This window comes from Phyllostomus discolor, chromosome 8 (assembly GCF_004126475.2).
Source record: "Phyllostomus discolor isolate MPI-MPIP mPhyDis1 chromosome 8, mPhyDis1.pri.v3, whole genome shotgun sequence".
In the NCBI taxonomy this organism is placed as follows: Eukaryota; Metazoa; Chordata; class Mammalia; order Chiroptera; family Phyllostomidae; genus Phyllostomus; species Phyllostomus discolor.
In genome coordinates this window covers 42,683,182-42,703,361 of record NC_040910.2, presented here as the reverse complement: position 1 = coordinate 42,703,361, position 20,180 = coordinate 42,683,182, and the positions used below count along the sequence as shown (strand labels likewise).

The 20,180-nt window shown below is 50.1% G+C and overlaps 1 protein-coding gene across 2 annotated transcripts in view; it reads left to right on the top strand.

Moving 5' to 3' along the window:
- Positions 1–19,333, top strand: part of DNMT1 (DNA methyltransferase 1) — a 40,251-nt gene extending 20,918 nt beyond the window's left edge. The window contains exons 13-41 of one of the 2 annotated variants that reach the window (XM_036032313.1): positions 3–37; positions 367–412; positions 505–585; positions 662–771; positions 3,405–3,523; positions 3,815–3,907; positions 4,373–4,524; positions 4,683–4,870; positions 4,957–5,140; positions 6,388–6,485; positions 6,697–6,844; positions 7,864–7,979; positions 8,189–8,393; positions 8,469–8,602; positions 9,946–10,119; positions 10,269–10,490; positions 11,463–11,655; positions 12,468–12,552; positions 12,687–12,815; positions 12,967–13,249; positions 13,579–13,720; positions 15,007–15,173; positions 15,535–15,712; positions 16,389–16,584; positions 16,930–17,093; positions 17,317–17,433; positions 18,434–18,524; positions 18,784–18,883; positions 18,979–19,333. In XM_036032313.1, coding sequence (XP_035888206.1) covers positions 3–37; positions 367–412; positions 505–585; positions 662–771; positions 3,405–3,523; positions 3,815–3,907; positions 4,373–4,524; positions 4,683–4,870; positions 4,957–5,140; positions 6,388–6,485; positions 6,697–6,844; positions 7,864–7,979; positions 8,189–8,393; positions 8,469–8,602; positions 9,946–10,119; positions 10,269–10,490; positions 11,463–11,655; positions 12,468–12,552; positions 12,687–12,815; positions 12,967–13,249; positions 13,579–13,720; positions 15,007–15,173; positions 15,535–15,712; positions 16,389–16,584; positions 16,930–17,093; positions 17,317–17,433; positions 18,434–18,524; positions 18,784–18,875 — 3,942 coding nt within the window. In that variant the 3' untranslated portion in view covers positions 18,876–18,883; positions 18,979–19,333. The remainder of the gene's footprint in view (positions 1–2; positions 38–366; positions 413–504; positions 586–661; positions 772–3,404; positions 3,524–3,814; positions 3,908–4,372; positions 4,525–4,682; positions 4,871–4,956; positions 5,141–6,387; positions 6,486–6,696; positions 6,845–7,863; positions 7,980–8,188; positions 8,394–8,468; positions 8,603–9,945; positions 10,120–10,268; positions 10,491–11,462; positions 11,656–12,467; positions 12,553–12,686; positions 12,816–12,966; positions 13,250–13,578; positions 13,721–15,006; positions 15,174–15,534; positions 15,713–16,388; positions 16,585–16,929; positions 17,094–17,316; positions 17,434–18,433; positions 18,525–18,783; positions 18,884–18,978) is intronic. The other variant, XM_028521984.2, reaches the window with a different exon arrangement.
- The last annotated feature ends 847 nt before the right edge of the window (positions 19,334–20,180 follow it).

The following is a 20,180-nucleotide window of genomic DNA, read 5'->3' as shown; positions in this document are numbered from 1 at the left end:
AGGAGGAGAAGAGGCGCAAAACTACATCCAAAGAACCGTAAGAACTTATTTTTGTCTTTATACATAGCAGATGATAGTATTAAAATAGTTGTTCTAGAAAGAAAAAAAGGGTTTTTTTTTGAATTGCCAGACCGACCTTAGCTTTGAATTCGATTGGGTCTGTGAGCACAGGCTGAGATGCTCCACTTCTTCCCAGTGAGGCAGGTCCCCTGTGTGTGCTAAAGAGACACTGTGACCTAGCACCTTGCCCCTTATGCAGCACCTGGTCCTCATCTGTGTCGGGTGGGTTAGAGTCGACTTTGACAGTGGATTCTGATATGTTCTGAAAGGACTAAAAAAAGAAACTATCTTGTGTTTTGTTCCCAGAACTGAGAAAAAAATGGCTCGAACCAAAACAGTAATGTATTCCAAGGTAAACGTGCACCTGGGGATAAAAGTGGTGGCGCAGCACTAATGGGGTTGCTTGGCGCCGGCTCTGAGCACCGTTGTGTCGTGCCCCCACAGACCCATATTCAGAGGTGCATTCAGTGCGGACAGTACCTGGATGACCCCGAACTGAAGTATGAACATCATCTCATTGATGCGGTAAGTTCCAGCTCTATCTTCAGCCTTCTATTTCCTTGGCTCTTGTGCCTCTGCTTAATTGTCCACTGTCTCTCAGGTGGATGAGCCACAGTTGTTGACAAATGAGAGACTGTCCATCTTCGATGCCAATGAATCTGGCTTTGAGAGTTATGAAGCTCTTCCCCAGCACAAACTGACATGCTTCAGGTACTGATGCGTTCCTTCACTGTGACAGGGCACTTCCCTGAAGATACCTGAGTGCTAAGTATCTCTAGCACCTTACGTGCAAACTTCTTATGCTGCTAACACTTGATGGGTAAAAGCCACAAAGCTGGTGGAAGTGCAGTGGATCTTTGTAAGGGGTTGGTATTTTTTTGGGTGGGGAGTTTTTAAAACTTTACATGTTAAATCTTCAGTCTGTACACATCCTGGAGGTTATTCATTCCATTCCAATGAGGGCCAGCTTTGTGCTAGGTACTGTTATGTCTGTCAGGTAATAACAACTGTGACACGTGTAAAAAGCATGGAAAACAGACCTTGGCTAGGAGAAAGAAGTTGTGTTTAGAACAGAGTGGTGGGGAGGTGACTGGAGCAAAGACTCAGTGGCAGGAGAGAACAAGCTGAGGGGATAGCTAGGGAAAGACATCCCAAGAGGAGGGAATGGCAGGCCCAGAGGTGGGCATATGTTGGCTGTGGGAGACTCTGACGAGGCTAGTGGGTCTGGGGTGGAGGGGCAGTGAGTAGTCGGGAAATGTAGTCAGGGAACAGGGTGCCCGGGAGAGGGCGAGATCATACAGGGCTTTGCAGGCTGTGGCATTGACTCCAGAATTTTCTCAGGGTGATGCTCCATGGTATCTGGACTGTATCTTTGGCAAGCCTCGAATGAACCCTTGAGTGAACAGTCCTCATGCTCTTCAGCACCTTACGTTTAGTTTGCTCCCTCTTGCTGGAGGTGCAGTGGCTTTGTCCAGAAGCAAAGGCTTTGCTTTCTTTCTTGGTGGTAAATGGCTTGGCTCTAGGACCAGCTCACGTCTCCTTTTAGGCCTAGCCACGTGCTATTTCTCTTCCTGGGAAGGTGTTGTAGGGGCACGTGGGTCACCTCAGTAATACCTGTCGTAAGCCTCAGGTAGACATCACTTCTGGGCAGCCTTTTCTGACATCCTTGCCCCACAGCACGTTGGGGGTTGTGTCCTGGGACAAGACCCCAGTGCATTATCTTCTGTAGCACTTTTCACACTCCCTGTGGTGGGTTGGTTTTATCCCCTTCTCTGCCACAGTCAGGATTCTGATTCGTTTTGGGGTGCTGTTCATCTACCGGTGACCCCCAGTACATGGCCCAAACCTCTGCCTGATGGCACAACCAAACATGCCGTGTTGGCATAGCCGGTGTCCATGCCCTCTGGTCTCCTATACCACTCCTCAGGCCAGAGGCTTGGAGAGGACCTGCCGTGGTCAGTGATGTCAGGGCTGGCGTCTCGGCTTCCTCTCTAAGTTGGGGTCTGCTGTAGACTTACCCCTATAGGGTAGGGGGTGGCAGTATGTGCCTTTTAGCATCAGGCTGTCAGAGCCAGGCCACCCTGGTTAGTAGGGGACACCTTGCACCTCTGGTACTTGGGCTGAAGAGTATGGGTGGAAGCAGGTCTCAGACGGGGTTCATTCTGTGAACCAGTGAGTCCTGCCCCTACCTGGGACTGGGAACTTCTCGATGCCACCTCTACTGAGAGAGCCCAGCGACAGCCCAGTCAGCTGGGCCCTGGATCCTCATCTTCTGTGGGCTTGTAGCAGGTGCCCCCCGACCCCCACCCCACCCCCACCTTGATACATGTCCATCTTTCCCACTGGATTCCAAGTCTCGAGAGCAGGGCTGTGGCCCATGTCTGTCTGCCATTCCTGGTACATAGTAGGGGACCTCAGTTCAAGGTGCTCATTTACGTTTTTTAAAAAGTTTCCTGATATTCCAAGATGATGATTTCTGGCTTCCAAGGCCCTAGGCTGTGGGAGTGTGGGGACAGATGGTCTCAGGAGACCTGCAGAGGTCCCTGCTTGGCCCGCCTGAGGACTCTGAGGAATGGCCTGGCATCTCTTACTTACGTAGGACAGTGGTTTTGAGACCAGTACGAGCAGGTCCATAAGCAGAACCCCTGATTCATGTTGTTCTTAAGTGTGGCATCCTGCTTAAGGAGGAACACCCTCCCAGCGGTAAAGGGTTGTCTCTGGATGGTGGGACCATGGATGCCCTTAAACCTGAGCTTTACCTAGAAGAAGGCAGAAGCTATTATATAATATGCTTTATTTTATTAAACTTTTTGAGGTGAAATTCACATAACACAAAACTAACGATGTATTTCAAAAAGGTAAACCCAAGAAACAAAGCAGATCTGTGGTTGTTGGGGTTGAGGACAGAATAGGGAGTGACTGCTTAATGAGTATGAGGGGTTTTTGTTTGTTTGCAGTGAAACTTTTGGAGCTAGGTAGAGGTGACGGTTGCACAGCTGTGAGTAGAATGAGTTTAAGAGCTGGTATTTCTCTATTAGCAACATACCAAGGGAAGATGAAGGATGTAGTGACTTGCTCTCTCCTGAGACTGCTTGCCATTCCACTGTCTCACTGATCTTTTGGTGTCGCCTTTGCAGACACTGTATCCTTGATGCACAGGTGGGAGGATCAGGTGGAAGCTGTTTGGGTGAGAAAACACTGTACTGATCTAGTGGTCTGGTAACCAGAAAGATAAGAGTCCAGGAATTGCACGTAGTCCTGTCACCTTGTGTCTAAACTTGACTCTGTGCTGTGACTTGCCTTCACTGGTCAGCTGGTTAACACACTGTTTGTCGCCTGTCTAGCGTGTACTGTAAACGTGGTCACCTGTGCCCAATCGACACTGGCCTCATTGAGAAGAATGTTGAACTCTTCTTTTCTGGTTCAGCAAAACCAATATATGACGACGACCCGTCTCTTGAAGGTAAGTGGAACGTCCCAGCTTATTTTTGAGACAGATATTTTAAAAACAAACAACTCGCCCCTAAAGTAATATTCAGGAACACCTTTTAAAGATAGGGCTTGAGACTGCTGTGAACAGCTCTACGGAAGTGCACTCTGATGTCTGATGAGGACTGCCTGGTTTGCCGTAAGGGGTGTCAGCTCAGGTGGGCTCTTCAAGTGCCACTTGGCCCTGCTGAGATTTTTGATGTGAATCATAGCTCTGAGTCCCTTTCCTTTCAAGAAACTGGTTTTCTTCTTTTCCATCTCTTAGGTGGTGTTAATGGCAAAAACCTTGGCCCCATCAATGAATGGTGGATCACTGGCTTTGATGGAGGTGAAAAGGCTCTCATTGGCTTCAGCACCTGTAAGTATGTGGCCAACTGTGGACTGTTCTGGGTTATGAAAGGAGCCTTTGCTTCTGTCCTCCCTGGGGCTTGGTTGGGCTTCGGGACCTCTCAGCAAGCTCTCGTGAACACCACTAACCTTGTGGTGACCACATGGGTGCTGGGATAGCCTCTTGTATTAGTTACAGCTGGCCTTGGAACTGACCCTTCAGTTACACGAGTAGATCATATTCTTGCAACTCATACCCAGACCAAATTTGAAAAACCAGAGATGAGCTAAATGAAAGCCCCTCAGCAAGCTCTCTAGTCAGTCCAAACAGGCCGCTTCTGAATGAGATAATAACTCTGCACTTGACATTTTTGACACTTGGGTATGGAATGACTTAGACTCTTGGTAAGCTTCGTAGACTCGTCTCTGCCCTTTGGCCACCATAGCTGCCATCAGGTTCAAATCGCTGTATAAAATCATCTTCTGTTAACTCTAGCCTTTGCTGAATACATCCTGATGGACCCCAGCCCAGAGTATGCCCCGGTGTTCAGCGTAATGCAGGAGAAGATCTACATAAGTAAGATAGTCGTTGAGTTCCTGCAGAACAACCCTGACTCAACCTATGAAGACCTGATTAATAAGATTGAGGTACAAAGTTTAAGTTCTTTGTAATCCAGCACTCACGCCTATTTACATGCAACATAGGTACTGCTGAAAAAGTCATGTCTAGAATTAGCAGAAACTTTTTTAGTTCAATTGGAAGTTTTGCTAAAGTCTAAGGAACTTCTTTTTTTTTTATCTTAAAGACCACTGTTCCTCCTTCCGTGCTCAACCTGAATCGGTTCACTGAGGATTCTCTCCTTCGACATGCCCAGTTTGTGGTGGAACAAGTAGAGAGTTATGATGCAGCTGGGGACAGTGATGAGCAGCCCATCTTCCTGACCCCCTGCATGAGAGACCTGATCAAGTTGGCTGGGGTCACCCTGGGGAAAAGGTAAGGATGGAGCAGGAGTAAAACTGAAGACCTGAGAGCAGAGAAGGCAGAATGTCATGCTAACATAATGGGAACCTCTCTCCCAGGCGAGCTGAGAGACGTCAGACCATCAGTCATTCCACCAAGGAGAAGGACAAAGGCCCTACTAAAGCTACCACCACCAAGCTGGTCTACGAGATCTTCGACACTTTCTTCGCAGAGCAAATTGAAAAAGATGACAGAGAAGATAAGGAGAATGCCTTCAAACGCCGGCGGTGTGGTGTCTGCGAGGTAGGTAACCTCACCTGGGCTGAATTCCCCATGTAATCTGAGCAAATCACTCCCTTCTCTTTCTGCCCTGAGATGCTCACTGTTCAAGTGTGAGCCCTAAAAAGTAAGCTGGGAGAAAGTTGGTGATCTGGGGAGAATTGCATGCCTCATGGGCAAACCAATTGATAGAAATCAATCGGTGTAGAAATTGGTGGGCTCGGGGGCTTTGCTGTTAATGCTACTGTCACTAACCTGGAAGCCTAGCTTCCTGGGTGGCCTTTGCTCTGCCTGCATCTCACTGTGTCTGAAGGCCCAGCCTGAGGGCAGAGGGCATGGCTGCCCCACAGAGGCGCTGCTTCCTCCGAGGGAGCACAGCCTCCTGGGAGCTTGCCTTGTCTTATGCTGTAACTTTCCCAGAAAAGTGGGGACTGTCCAACTCAGATTTGAGGCCTTAAAAGACCTCTTTCTGTGAAAAAAATTTTTTACTTCACTGTGGAGGAATTAATCCCCCTAATCTTCTATGACTCAGAGATCAGATATATTTTGGTATCTATTATTTAACTTATTTTCTACGAAAACTTAGATATAAAAATACAGCAGCTGCCTTCATAACCACCCTGTGTTCACACTGTCCTCTGGAGTCAGAGCTTTTCCTGTTGTATTCAGGGGTAGCCCTTAACGGGAATTTGCATATGCTCACCATTCTTGTTTTGATTTTAATTTTTATCATCTAGCACATGTGTATCTAAGCCTTAAAAATGTCTTTAAATATACAGAACTGGTATTTTTATAACCATGTTATGTGTTGATATAGGTAGATCTAGTTAATTCATTTTGACTCTTCCATAGTACTTCATTACCTGACATTGCAGCTTACCCCTCGGTGATGGGCCACTTTTGATATTATAAATCATACTGCAGGCAGCATCCTTGAATGAGACTTATGTGACTGCCTCTATTTAGAGGTAGAATTGCTGGGGTGTGGGTTAGATACTTCACTTTGATCTAGAAAACTGCTCTCCAAAGTGGTGCTACCAGCGTAAACCCTTTGAGCAGTGCCGGTTTCCCCACACCTGTTTCAGCACTGCACGCCCAGCCTCTTAACCTTCGCTGATCTGGAAGGTAAGAAGGGTACCTGGTTCCTGACTCTCATTTCCTGTGTCTCTCATGAGACTAGACATAACAGCTTCTAAAACTGTAATCCCCCCAAAACCTGGTTATCAATTGTTATTAATGGCCATTTGATTTACTTTATCGCTATCTTTCAGGTTTGTCAGCAGCCCGAGTGTGGAAAGTGTAAAGCCTGTAAGGATATGGTTAAATTTGGTGGTAGCGGAAGGAGCAAACAGGCCTGCCAAGAGAGGAGGTAGGCCCGGCTGACCTTTGTGCGGGTTGCAGAGGACAGTGCCCGCTGCTGGCTGGCACTCTGTGTGGGGGTCGGCTGTGTGGAGATGTGCAGAGCGGGCAGGAGTGCTTCATCTAGCCTTGTCCCCAGGCCGGTCCCTGTGATCTGACTAAAACAGCCCCCTGTTGGTTTTACTTACAAAGGGGCCTTGCTTATACAAGTGACTTTGTAGGTGTCCCAATATGGCCATGAAGGAGGCAGATGATGACGAGGAAGTGGATGACAATATCCCAGAGATGCCTTCACCCAAAAAAATGCATCAGGGGAAGAAAAAGAAACAGAACAAGAACCGGATCTCTTGGATTGGAGAAGCCGTTAAGGTAACCCTGGAGCAGGCTGTCTGTTGTCATCTCTCTGCCACCCTCTGAGAAGCGAGTTGTCTCCTCTTGTCTCGGTGCCAGGCCTCTCAAGCAGCCTGTATCTGCTCGCTTGCCTCATGAGAGGAGCAGAGCCAGCGGTGAGGCCTAGGCCTAGGCCCACGGCCACACAGCAGAAATGTGTTGTTGTGTGCCAGAGACTTAGAGTCATTAGTCCCAAAGTGGGTATTTGACACAGTTCTAAGGGTGTTGGGCCGCTTCCCCTTCACAGCTTGTTTTGAAGAGAGGTGTCAACATCTCTGGTGTGGGAATGGGTATCATCAGGGCACTAGCAGATTGCCTCCTGGTCACACTGGTCAGCTTCACATCTAAGGCTCAGCTCCATTACCAAAGCTGGAAAGCCAATGTCTTCAGCACTGCTTCCTTGGTGTCCATAAGTCAAAGATGCAGTTGGTTCACTCGGCAGGCGTGAGGCCACTCTGCCGGGTGCTGCTTCAGGCCTGGACGTGGTTCAGCCCTGCCCTGTGGTGCTGATGCTCCAGGGTAGGAGGACAGACACACGCTGCCGGGCAGGTGGAGAGCTGGAAGGGGGCTGGGGCTGTGAGGCTTCCCCAAGGAGGTGACCTCTGAGCTGGGACCCAGAAGATGGGAGAGGAGCCGCCCCATAAAGATCTGGGGAAGAACCAGGGCAGAGGCTCTGACGTGGGAACCAGTTTTCCTTGTGAGGAAAGGAGAGAGGCTGAGAGAGGAGTCGGAGACGGGATGTGGCTTTAGGACAATGGTGAAGAGTTGACAGGTGCTGTCAACATCGAATGCTGGAACCTGATTTGCTGCTGACTGGCAAGGGCAGAGCTGACAATAGAGGCAGATGGGTGTTCTCTATAGGAGTCAGGCCAGTATAGCTCATGACTTAATGAAGTCAGTATGGGTTATGCCTTTATATTAAGTAACAACATGCGGGTCAAGCCTAGCATAGATCTTTAAACCTTTCTCCACCTGAAATAAGCTCTGTTTGTGTTCAGATTGAGGGCAAGAAGACTTACTATAAGAAGGTGTGCATTGACTCAGAAACCCTGGAAGTGGGGGACTGTGTCTCTGTTATTCCAGATGACTCCTCGAAACCACTGTACTTAGCAAGGTTTGTATCTTTCCCTTTCCTTGACTTAGCACACACTTTCTCTCGAACAAGTAGAAGATGGCTGTTTGCAAGAAAAGCAGCAGCAGCTCTTTGTTCTGCACTGAAACAAAACGAACAAACCCCAAACCCCCACAAGTTCCCCCAGTAAACTCAAAGCAGATCTGCTGGTGAAGTTTGAACTTTCTTGCCTTCTGCTCTTCTGACTCCAGGGTCACGGCATTGTGGGAGGACAGCATCCAAGGGCAGATGTTTCATGCCCACTGGTTCTGTGCTGGCACAGACACAGTCCTTGGGGCCACTTCAGACCCCCTGGAGCTGTTCTTGGTAGATGAATGTGAGGACATGCAGCTGTCATACATTCACAGCAAGGTGACAGTTGTCTACAAAGCTCCGTCGGAAAACTGGGCCATGGAGGTGAGTGCCCAGCGCCCTTGCGTGCCCCTCTCACTGTGTGCGGTCATGCCTGACACAGCATCCCTGTCCCCAAAGGGAGGCATGGATCCTGAGGCCCTGATGGCAGAGGACAATGGGAAGACCTATTTCTACCAGCTGTGGTATGATCAAGACTATGCACGATTTGAATCCCCTCCAAAAACTCAGCCGACGGAGGACAACAAGTACAAGTGAGTGCTGGCCCCAGGCCCTGCTGGGTTTGCTTCCCGGATAGCATCTGATTGTTTTCCTCGTTACCCCAAATTGTCCTGGCTTTGTTTCAATGGCTTTAGGTATATGGTACCTGGGCACAGAGTTACCTTTATGAGAAACTCGAGTGTCCAGGAGCAGGATTTACCTTTGGGTTTTCAGCCTTTTCGCATGTTCTTCAGTCTCTGTACCACAGATTTCATGTTTTCTTTCATTTCTTAGGTATCTTTTAAGTGAGATCTTTGATTCCATTTTATTCTTACTGGTGGGTGACTGCTTTTAGGGAGTCTTGCTGTTTTTTAGTGTTTAGTGCCCTGTGCCTTCTTTCCTAACTTCTGTTTTGACTGAAAGTGGCCCTGTACTTTTAGAGCAACAGTAAGGCTGATGGGGCGAAGCCTAGGGGGGCTCACTTACACGCTTCTGGCGTTTCTCTGCTTGGCCTGGTGCTACCTCTTGACTCTATTTATTTTATTTATAGAGAGAGGGGAAGGGAGGGAGAAAGAGAGGGAGAGAAGAGAAACATCAATGTGTGGTTGCCTCTTGCGCACCCCCTTATGGGGACCTGCCCTGCGGCCCAGGCATGTGCCCTGATTAGGAATCCAGCCAGCTACCCCTTGCTTCGTAGGCTGGCACTCGATCCTCTGAGCCACACCATCCGGGGCTGATCTCCATTTTTAAGTCAGACTTCCTTTAAGGAATAATGTTGAACTTGACCAAATACCTCTAACCTTTATATAGATAATAGTATGAGCCTGCTCTGATGTTTTGAGTTTCTGACTGAACCACTGTTTGTATTCTTGCTCCTGGTGTACTTTTCACCATATTCTAGATTGTTTAATGTCTTAGGGTTTTTATAGCAAGTATTGTACTTGAAAGTGGGGTAGGTTTGACTTTTTTTTGTGTTGTATGTATCTCTGGGCTTTAATCCCAAGTAAGTGCTTTCAGTGTATGAACACAGCTCTGGCTGGTGTGGCTCAGTGGGTTGGATACTGGCCTGCCTGCCAAAGAGTCACTGGAAGGGTCAGCAGTTTGACTTCCGGTCAGGGCACATGCCTGGGTTGAGGGCTAGGGCTCCTACCTGCTGTGGGGTGTGCAAGAGGCAACCAATCGATGTTTCTCTCCTTCACTTTCTCCCTCCCTCTCTAAGAAATACACGAAATCTAAAAAAAATATGAACATAAAATACAGGAAAGACACTTCCTTCAAACATCTGTAGATATATTCTCTTGATCACCAGAGTCTCCGAGTTAAAGCCAGTGGCTTCTTACTAGAGGCATTACCTTCCCCCTCAGGGCCTGTTGTCTTTTGTCCTTTACTCCTTCAGGTTCTGTGCAAGCTGTGCCCGTCTGGCCGAAATGAGGCAAAAGGAAATTCCCAGGGTCATGGAGCAGCTCGAGGACATAGATGGCCGGCTTTTCTACAGCTCAGCCTCCAAGGATGGTATCCAGTATCGAGTGGGTGACGGCGTGTACCTCCTCCCTGAGGCCTTCACATTCAAGTGAGTGACACCCAGGTCAGGGCCAGGACCCTTGGGTTGGCTCTTGTACCAGCTGTTGCCTGTGAGCCATTGTCACTGGTCGGTCATACTGAACTACCTACTTTTTAAAGTTTGATGTTTAGTTACATGTAATTTTTGCTTCTCTGCAGCATCAAGCTGTCCAGTCCTGTGAAACGCCCGCGGAAGGAGCCTGTGGATGAAGATCTGTATCCAGAACACTACCGGAAATACTCGGACTACATCAAAGGCAGCAACCTGGACGCCCCTGAGCCGTACCGAATTGGCCGCATCAAAGACATCTTCTGTGTCAAGAAGAACAATGGCAAGCCCAATGAGACAGACATTAAGATCAGACTGAACAAGTTCTACAGGTCAGTGATGGCCTTTGCTTTTCCAGGAGGCAACAGGCTCTTCCAGGAAGTTCTGCCTGAAATGGGATTGTAATGTAGCACACACAGGGGCGTTCTAAGAGTCAGGTAGAAGTAGCTGTTTTTCCAGGTATTTCTGATTATCTGAGTACTGATAGTAATGGAATTTTATTTCATAGCCTTGCTTTGAAATATATAGACCTTATTTTATAGCTGCCAGTTCTTTCCAAGGAAATCCCAGAGGTGGAATGTCCCGTGCTCTGCCTGAGACAGCCCCAGGGAACTTTGTTCTTTTATGACCTCTTCGTTCCAACGCCTCCCCCTGGCCCCTCCCAGCACTCATCCTCCTGATTTTTCCAGGCCTTCCTTCCCGCTGCTGGGGTTTCTTTCTGCCTATACCTTTCCAAGGTCTTGGCTGCACTGAGTCTTTTTCTGGGACCCTAGTAAGTGGTAGTAGTTAGGAGCTAACCTGAAACTAAGCCATACAGGTAGTTATAACACTGCTTCACTTGGCTAATGTATATCAAAGACTTTCTGAAGTCCTTAAAATAATCATTTGTAGGAATGGGAGAGAAAGGAGAAGTCCGGCTGCTATAGATGAGAAAAAGAAGCTCTAGACACGCATCTTAACAGGAGGCAGCAACCAGTCTTGACACAGGGCCAGTGTAGCCTGTTTGGGCTATAGCGGGGGCATGAAGAGGAAGCAAATCATTCAACATACTGAACTACGTTAAGGTTTAATGTTCAGTTACGCATAATGGTTGCTTCTCTGCTGCATCAAGCTGTGTCAACACCTATGGAAGGAGCATTTGTTGCCACGAATCGCACTGTTTGTAGTGTCTAGTGGCAACTAAGGATAGTGATCAAGCTGACCTAACTGGGAGCCATGGTCTTTTCCCAGGGAGTCTCTGAGCAACCCCAGGTGTGTGGTACCACTTAACTCGCTGAATTGCTGACAGACTCTTCTGCTTGCAGGCCGGAGAACACACATAAGTCCACTCCAGCAAGTTACCATGCGGACATCAACCTGCTTTACTGGAGCGATGAGGAGGCCGTGGTGGACTTCAGTGCTGTGCAGGGCCGCTGCACTGTGGAGTATGGGGAGGACCTGCCCGAGTGCCTGCAGGACTTCTCAGCCGGCGGCCCGGACCGCTTCTACTTTCTCGAGGTGGCTGCCCTGGGCTTGCTGGAGGGAAAGGCTTCGGGTCAAACTCCCAGCCCCCAAGAAAGCACTTTAATTACACAGAGTATAGATCGACAACATTCAAAGCTGGAACTTAGTACTTTTTTGGCTTTGTCTTTTTTATAAGATGACAATTGCTGGCAAGGTCTCAAATGCTCCTACTCTTGGCTTGTTAAAAAGTACAGTGATAAGAATAAGAATAATATTTGAGTATCCTAATGCAACTAAAATTCATTTGAAGACTATTAGGCAGCCTCTGCTAGCTTGACCCACTGTGCCTTAGTGTGAGTTAGGGAAGGAGACCTCTTCCCCAGGGAGACACAGTCCTGCCCCTTATCCCTTCAGCCAACTGTCTGCCTCCAGGCCAGGGCTACACACTGCAGTTGGCCCTGGTTATTGAGAGGAGATCCAGGAGTCTGTTAACTAAACTGATCACTTTTAAATTGTCGAGTGCGGCCTCTGTGTTGGCACACTTGAAATGACACGTTCCTACGTTTCCCCAGGTTCCAGTGTAGATAGCCTCATCAGACTCATCTCTTGGTGTAACACTTTTGCCTATTTTTAGAACGAGTAGTCCCAGCACTTACAAAAGCAAGAATGTCAATGTAGACCACATAAAATATTTGTATTAATACAATGTAAAATATTTTCCAGTGTAGTAAAATCAGAGTACTCTTGTTGGTGGCTATTTGCTTATGGCTATATTCAGTGAGAAATTAAGTAGATCTTTATCAAATTAACTTGTTATAGAAGAACAAGGTGTTTCTCTGCCAGACTTGTGGTTCTTCCCTTCCCAGGCCTATAATGCTAAAAGCAAAAGCTTTGAAGATCCTCCCAACCATGCCCGTAGCCCTGGAAACAAAGGGAAAGGGAAGGGAAAAGGTATGTCGTTTTTCCCTAGGGTTCTTTTCAAGTCCATTGTCTATAACTCAGGCTACTTAATGTCTGTGAATCAATAAGGTATTTGAAGAAAGCAAGTCAAGGCTCTGATCTAATTTGTGGCCTGTCGCCTCCAGGGAGAAGCAGGGTCAAGTCTCAGACATGTGAGCCAAGTGAACCCAAGGCAGAAATTCAGCTGCGGAAACTGCGGACCCTGGATGTATTTTCTGGCTGTGGGGGATTATCGGAAGGATTCCACCAAGCAGGTAAAGGCCAAGAGGTTCTTTCCCTGCACAACTAGCAAAACCAGACCCAGCACATTCTTCCTGGAAGAGTTTTCTGGCTCTGGTCACCTTTCTGACTCAAGACTTGTCTCACTCCAGGTTGTTTAAAGCCCTTTGTCTCCTTATCTGCCAGGCATCTCAGAAACGCTGTGGGCCGTTGAGATGTGGGACCCTGCGGCTCAGGCGTTCCGGCTGAACAACCCCGGGTCCACCGTGTTCACGGAGGACTGCAATGTCCTGCTGAAGCTGGTCATGGCCGGAGAGGTGACCAACTCCCGAGGCCAGAAGCTTCCTCAGAAGGGAGATGTGGAGATGTTGTGTGGCGGGCCACCCTGCCAAGGCTTCAGTGGCATGAACCGCTTCAATTCTCGTACCTACTCCAAATTCAAGAACTCGCTGGTGGTCTCTTTCCTCAGGTAAATGGGGCAGAGGCCCCTCTGTGTTCAGTGCTGCCTGTGGGTGACCCGACAGCCAGCCCTGGGGCCGTGGGACTGGGTGTGCCGGGTGGGGGGGGGGAACAGTCACTGCTTCAGCCTTCCCAGCTGCTGGTGGCCATGTGCTGAGGTGAGGCACCTGGCCTTTGCCTTTAGGAAGGTAATAGCTCACTTTCAGCTGAGGAGAGTGACCTTGAGAGCTGGGAGGGTCTGTTTCTAGGCAGCCAGACATTGGCCATTCAGGAGTGGCTTTCAGTAGAGCAGATCTTTTTTTCTCTCAATCCGAATGGTGACTCCGGTGCCTCCCACAGCTACTGTGACTACTACCGGCCGAGGTACTTCCTCCTGGAAAATGTCAGGAACTTCGTCTCCTTCAAGCGCTCCATGGTCCTAAAGCTCACTCTCCGCTGCCTGGTCCGCATGGGCTATCAGTGCACCTTTGGCGTGTTGCAGGTGGGGCTCCCAGGGAATGGGGCACAGGTGGGTGGGTGGGTGGATGTGGTCGGGAGGAGGGTCATCGCTCCCTGCACTGACTGCAGTGGACTGTCTCCATCCAAAAATAAGGCTCAAAGGGCCAGGCCTGAGAATGACAACTGGCTGTGCTGCTGAGGGCAGGGAGATGGCCCCCTGGGCTCCCACCCACTACTGGGAAGCCCGCAGCCTTTAGATCTCAAAGCTCGGATCCAGAGTCCACCTCTTAGGGTCTTCTCAAGAGCTGTTTCCTCTATTGTGCCTGAGGAGGGGCTGCATTCCAGGGGGCTCTTGGCTGTTCTGTTTCCAGCTCATTTCCTTGATAGGGAATGGTGGTGGCCAAGTACGATGCTCTAGGCAGCAGTTAGGTCCCCAGGGTGGGGTGGGTGAGGCCAGGTTGGCAGAAGTGCACACAGACCAAACTGTCAACGGGGTAAAATGTGAGCATTTCTTCTGGGTGAACACACGTGCATACAGACACCTAGAGAGGGCAAAAGATTGCATTCCAGGTGGCTACCAATGGCTATGACCACAGGAGTCACAATTTGGGGTGACACATGGGGAGCAGGCCTTGTCCTGAAAGCAGCCCCTCTGTGTGTGTCCTTTTAGTCATCGTTGACGTAACTGACGCTGAGATGACTATCAAAAGGGGAGGGGAGGTTGGCTAGAGTGCCTTGAGTGAGTGAGTACCAGTCGCATGGCTCTTCCCAGTTCAGGCTCTGGCTTATCCAGGCTCACGGGTCAGGCCTGGTTGGCAGCCACGTTCTGTCCCTGTGTAGGTGGCTGGGCTCTGTGCAGCCTCCTCTGGCCTCTCCTCCTCAAGTGCTGAGACCACAGGTCCCTGCAGTGCTCTATAAAGAGCTGACTGGGTCCTCAGAGAGGAGTTCACTCCACCACATGGAATCTTAGGTTTTCATCTGGTCTCACTTTTTTTTTTTTTTTTTTTAATTGACTTGAGAGAGAGAGAGAGAAGCATTGATTTGCTTCTGTCAACGGGGTAGACATTCATTGGTTGATTCTTATGTGTGCCCTGATGAGGCTAAACCCATAACCTTGGCTTATTGGGATGATGCTCTAAACAGCTGAGCTACCCAGCCAGAGCCGGTCTCACTTCTTGTCAGGAATAAACCTGCTGGGTTAATTTTGAGTTTTCTGGGTGAGCTGTGCTCAATCCACCTGCTCCAAAAAGTGGGTGTCACTGACCCCAGACTTTGGCTCAGCCACTTAGAGTACCAGTTGACCTGTGTGTGTGGCTCTTCTGTGGACAGGCTGGTCAGTACGGTGTGGCCCAGACACGGAGGCGAGCCATTATCCTGGCTGCAGCTCCTGGGGAGAAGCTCCCCCTATTCCCAGAGCCACTGCACGTGTTTGCGCCCCGGGCCTGCCAGCTGAGCGTCGTAGTGGACGACAAGAAGTTTGTTAGCAACATAACCAGGTAGGAGCCCCCGCTTGCCCTGCTGTGTCATGGTATTTGTGAGCGTCACCTGGGGAAGTTTGGTGTTGGACTCTGCCACCTCCACTGTCATGTTCTGACCCCCAAGTAACCACTGTGTACAAAGCAGGGTCCAGATGCCTGGCTGTAGTCATGAGCAAAGCCCAGCTAGAGCCTCTCTCCTTCCTGGATGGAGTCTAAGAAGAATGCTGCCTATGTGACCTCAGACAGCCCTTTGACCTCTGAGCTGGGATGTCCCCTCTAGAGAGGGCAGTGCCAGCCGTCAGGATGGCAGTAGTGACTGGAGGAGGAGCAGCAGTATGCATCCCCCAAATTGTCAACTGTCTGCCACACTCTATTACAGGCTGAGCTCAGGTCCGTTCCGAACCATCACCGTGCGGGACACGATGTCTGACCTTCCTGAGATCCGGAATGGAGCTTCGGCCCTGGAGATCTCGTACAACGGGGAACCTCAGTCCTGGTTCCAGAGGCAGCTCCGGGGCTCTCAGTACCAGCCCATCCTCAGGGACCACATCTGTAAGGTAACGTTGCCCAACAGAGGAGCCCTCCTACCAGCTGCCTCCCGGGAACAACAGACCTGGGGGAGCCCAGCCAAGGCTTAGGGTAGGAAGCAGGATCTGATCCCAGCCCCCTTCCAGTTGCCTCTCTGCTTTTGGCCTCTAACCCAAACCACTGTCATCTCGACTGGCCCCCAGCCTCACTGACTCCTGCTTCTCTTCTTGCCCCCACCACCCATGCCCCCCACGGCAGCTCATAGTCATGTAAAGCATTGACTAGAGCTTCTGCTTTTTGTGGAGTAGGCCCGGAGTGGTGTGTCTGGTTACTGCCCCTCTGACTGACCTCTGTTGCACCTCCTCTCTGCGTGGTGTCCCAAGCGTGCCAACCTGGCCTTGTGTGCCCCCACCTACTGCTGCGCCTCATATGGTAGCACTCAGCTGAGGCATCCTCCCCACGCTTGCCCTGAAGCTGTTACTTCACCTGTTCCCCCCACATTATTCCTCATCCCTGCTCTGTCTTCAGGGCACACGTGTGATCCCCAAGCTGTCCATTTGGGTAACTCATCTGCCCACATGGGAGGTCAGCCCCTTGGGGGTTCCTGGTTGCTGTGGTGTCCCCGGAGCCTAGAGCAGTGGTGCCCAGCCCACCTCAGATGCTCCCTGGGCTGGGTCACAGCTGGGCCTTGCCGCACTCTTTTAGGACATGAGCGCCTTGGTGGCTGCCCGCATGCGGCACATCCCTCTGGCACCGGGTTCAGACTGGCGTGACCTGCCGAATATCGAGGTGCGACTCTCCGATGGCACCATGGCCAGGAAGCTGCGGTACACCCACCACGATAAGAAGAATGGCTGCAGCAGCACCGGGGCCCTCCGAGGGGTCTGCTCCTGTGCAGAAGGTGGGACCCCTGTGTGCACCCTGGGGGTAGCTTCCCTTGAGTTTATCGTGAAGCCCTGGCCCCTCAGGTCCTGGTCTACCCACAGCAGTTGGTTGGCCCGGGCAAAAGGGCACTGCTACCTGGGGTTCCCCAGCAGGACATCCTGGGTGTTGCCGCTCACTGACCCAGTGGTTCTGGGCACGGCACATGCACTAAGCCTGGGTGTCCCCCTAGTAAAAGTGTGCCCAGGGAACGGAGACTATTGACTGCTATGTCCCTGGATGGGCTCCGAGTGCCACAGGTACCTTCCTGGGCTTTTCTCCTGTCCCGTGACGTCAGCCTCATTGCAGCCCTCTCTTCAATTAGGCAAAGCCTGTGACTCCACGGCCAGGCAATTCAACACCCTCATCCCCTGGTGCTTGCCCCACACCGGCAACAGGCACAACCACTGGGCCGGCCTCTACGGACGGCTTGAGTGGGACGGCTTCTTCAGCACAACTGTCACCAACCCCGAGCCCATGGGCAAGCAGGTAGGATGGAGGACCCGGGTCAGGCCTGGGAAGGGGACCAAGGTGCAGGCTTAGCAGGTAGGGGTAGCCTTTCGGGAACTGGCACTCTTCACTTCCTGCCTTGGTGCTGATGGAGACAGGTTTACCAGCTGAAACCTAAGACCGAACTTCTCCACTGCACAGTTTCCACCCTGCCCACATGGCAGGTCTTGTGCCCCTGCCCCACCGTGCCTCTCGCCCCCAGGGTCGTGTGCTTCATCCTGAACAGCACCGTGTTGTGAGCGTGCGGGAGTGTGCCCGCTCCCAGGGCTTCCCAGACACTTACAGGCTGTTTGGCAATATCCTGGACAAGCACCGTCAGGTCAGTGCAGTGGAACAGAGCTGGCTTGCTTCTCCTCTGGCCTTGAGGAGGTGCTGGCGGGTGGGAGGGGCCCCCTCTTGCCCATGAACAGGGTAAAGAGGAGTTCAGTGGGTCAGTGGGGAGCACAGCTCCTACAGGGACGCTGATTGGCCTCAGCACTCCCAGCAGGGGGGCAGCCAGGAGGGAGGGTCCCTGTCCCTGGGCTCAGAGTGCTTATGGGTCAGGCTGAGTCGCTAAACGTGTGTTGCTGGTCACAGCTGAGGCAGATTTATCCCAAAGGAAAGTTTTAATGCAGTGAACTTCAGAGAGGGAGCAGACTAAATACATAGTGGAGAAAATTCACTATTGCTAAGGGTTGAAAGGAACCAACAATTCCTCTCTGATTGCTAGGGTGTTAGGTTGGCTTCTTGAATGAATGTATTTCTACCCAAGTAATGCACACGGCTTAAAAAGCCAATGGTGCCTGGGCATTATAGGGGGAAATGGCTGTTTCATCCCATACCCCCAGTCTTGCTCTCTGAAAGCAGCTGCTCAGCTAGAAGTGAAGCATGGTGGCTTTCACATCTGGATCTTTGAGTTTTTCTAAAGCCCTTTTAAAAAAAAAAAATTAGAGAGGGGAAGAGAGGGAGAAAGGAGAGAAACATCAATGAATTTGTGTTTGCCTCTCTTGCGCTCTCTGCTGGGGACCTGGCCCGAAACCAAGGCGTGTGCCCTGACTGGGAATTGAACCAGCAACCCTTTTGTTCTCAGGCCAGCATTCAGTGCACTGAATCACACCAGCCAGAGCTTTAAAGCCCTTTAATGGTTCCCTTCTCTGTGGGTGGTTCTTGACATGTTGGTACTTGGGGTGGGAGGATGAGTTGATTGGCAGGTCAGAGGATCATTGTGGTGAAAAGGCTCATGTGAGCATGAGACCAGGGGCCCAGTGTCCTCACTGGGCGGAGACCAGTGCTGGCTCCAGCTGTGCCAAACTAGGCATCTCTCTCCTTCCTTCCTGCAGGTTGGTAATGCCGTGCCACCGCCCCTGGCCAAAGCCATTGGCTTGGAGATCAAGCTCTGTATGTTGGCCAAAGCTCAAGAGAGTGCCTCAGGTATGGTGGGTGTGGGCTGGCAGCCAGGGTGTAACTCTAGGCTTGGGGACTCGGGCGAGTCACACACCTTTTCTAGTGGCCTCACTTTTCTCTGGGCAGCTGTGAGATGGGATGAGTCACGCATGGCTGGTGCTCTGAACTGGTACCTGGCACATAGTGAGCGGTTGGGTCTTGGGGCACTTTCCCCTGTCCCTCCGGGTGAGCCCGGCTCAGGTGGGCCTGCCTCAGCCTCTAACCCAGGCAGTTTGGAAACTTCTAGGGGTCACCTTTGAACAGTACTCAGTCTTCCTGAATGTTCGTTCAGAGCTGCTACAGGTTGTTTTACAGCCAGCCATTAATACCGACGCCTAGGCATTCAGGTAGTTCCTGATTTTGTGTATTTGCTGTGCTTGCCTGTTGTAGGGTGATGTTGTATATATTCCCTACAGTGACTTTCCATTTTCTCTCCCTTCAGTTAAAATCGAGGAGAAAACTATCAAGGACTAGTATCACCCTCCCATCGCCCTTGTGTCTGGCACCAGGGATCCCCAATGTGCACTGATGTTGTATTTTTAACATGTTGAAATCTGTCAGTTCAAATGTGTTGTACACGGTGTTTGTGGCCTTGGCTGACATGCAGCTGTTCTGTAAGGTTTGCTTATCAACAAATGACTTAGTGATCAAATTGTGCAGTACTTTGTGCATTCTGAATTTTAAAAGTTTTTTATTATGCATTATATCAGATCTACCACTGTATGAGTGGAAATTAAAACTTTATGTAGTTTTTATATGTTGTAATATTTCTTCAAATAAATCTCTCCTATAAATCACCTTGGCTGGTGACTCATGATTTACAAGGGGCTCCTGGCTGTCTCTCAGCTGAGGCTGGGTGAAAATGGGCTCCTCCTTAGTGCTGATGGTGATCCCAAAGAGACATTTGTGTGAAGTTAAGTCACTTCATGTGTCCCGTGTGCATATTAGGGGTGGGTGTTAACTTGTGTGCCTCAGTTCTGGCCAACGAGATGCAAGTGGAACTTGCTAGTCAGTTTCCAGGAAGTTCTTTTAAAGGAATAGTCTTAGTTGGCCTAACCCATGGCCTTGTAGGCCTTCTTTGGAGTGGGCTGTGATGCCTGGCAATGCAGCAGCCATCTTGTGACCATGAGGTCAGAAGCCCTTTGCAGTTGATGGTGGAGCAAGAAGAGAGGAGTTAGCCCTGGCCTGCCACCCCCAGACAAACCCCTAATTTGCTTAAGAATCTACTAGGTAAGCTTTCTGTGCTTTTAGCCTAACTCAATCCTACTGAATTCTAAAACAAAACTTTTTTGGTTTGTCTTTTGGAAAAGGACTTGCTATAAAATGTCAACAAAGCACAAGCAGACAAAGAAATGTCAGTCTCCAGCCCCCACGACCCAGCAGACCGCCATTAGATGTTTAGTGCCACCTGCTCCACCACCTGTACGTGTATTTTCATAAATGGTGTCCTCGGGGGCACTCCAACCGTAACTTTCTACTAAACAAGTCCCAGGTGTTTCAGTCATTAAGACTAAAGGACTAAATATAATTCAAATGCAAACTTCACTAAGTTCCTTATAAGTAGTTAGGTGTTTGCCTTTTTGTGCTGCAAACAAACAGTACTGCACGGAACATTCTGTACATTCTCTCCCATCATCTGCAGGG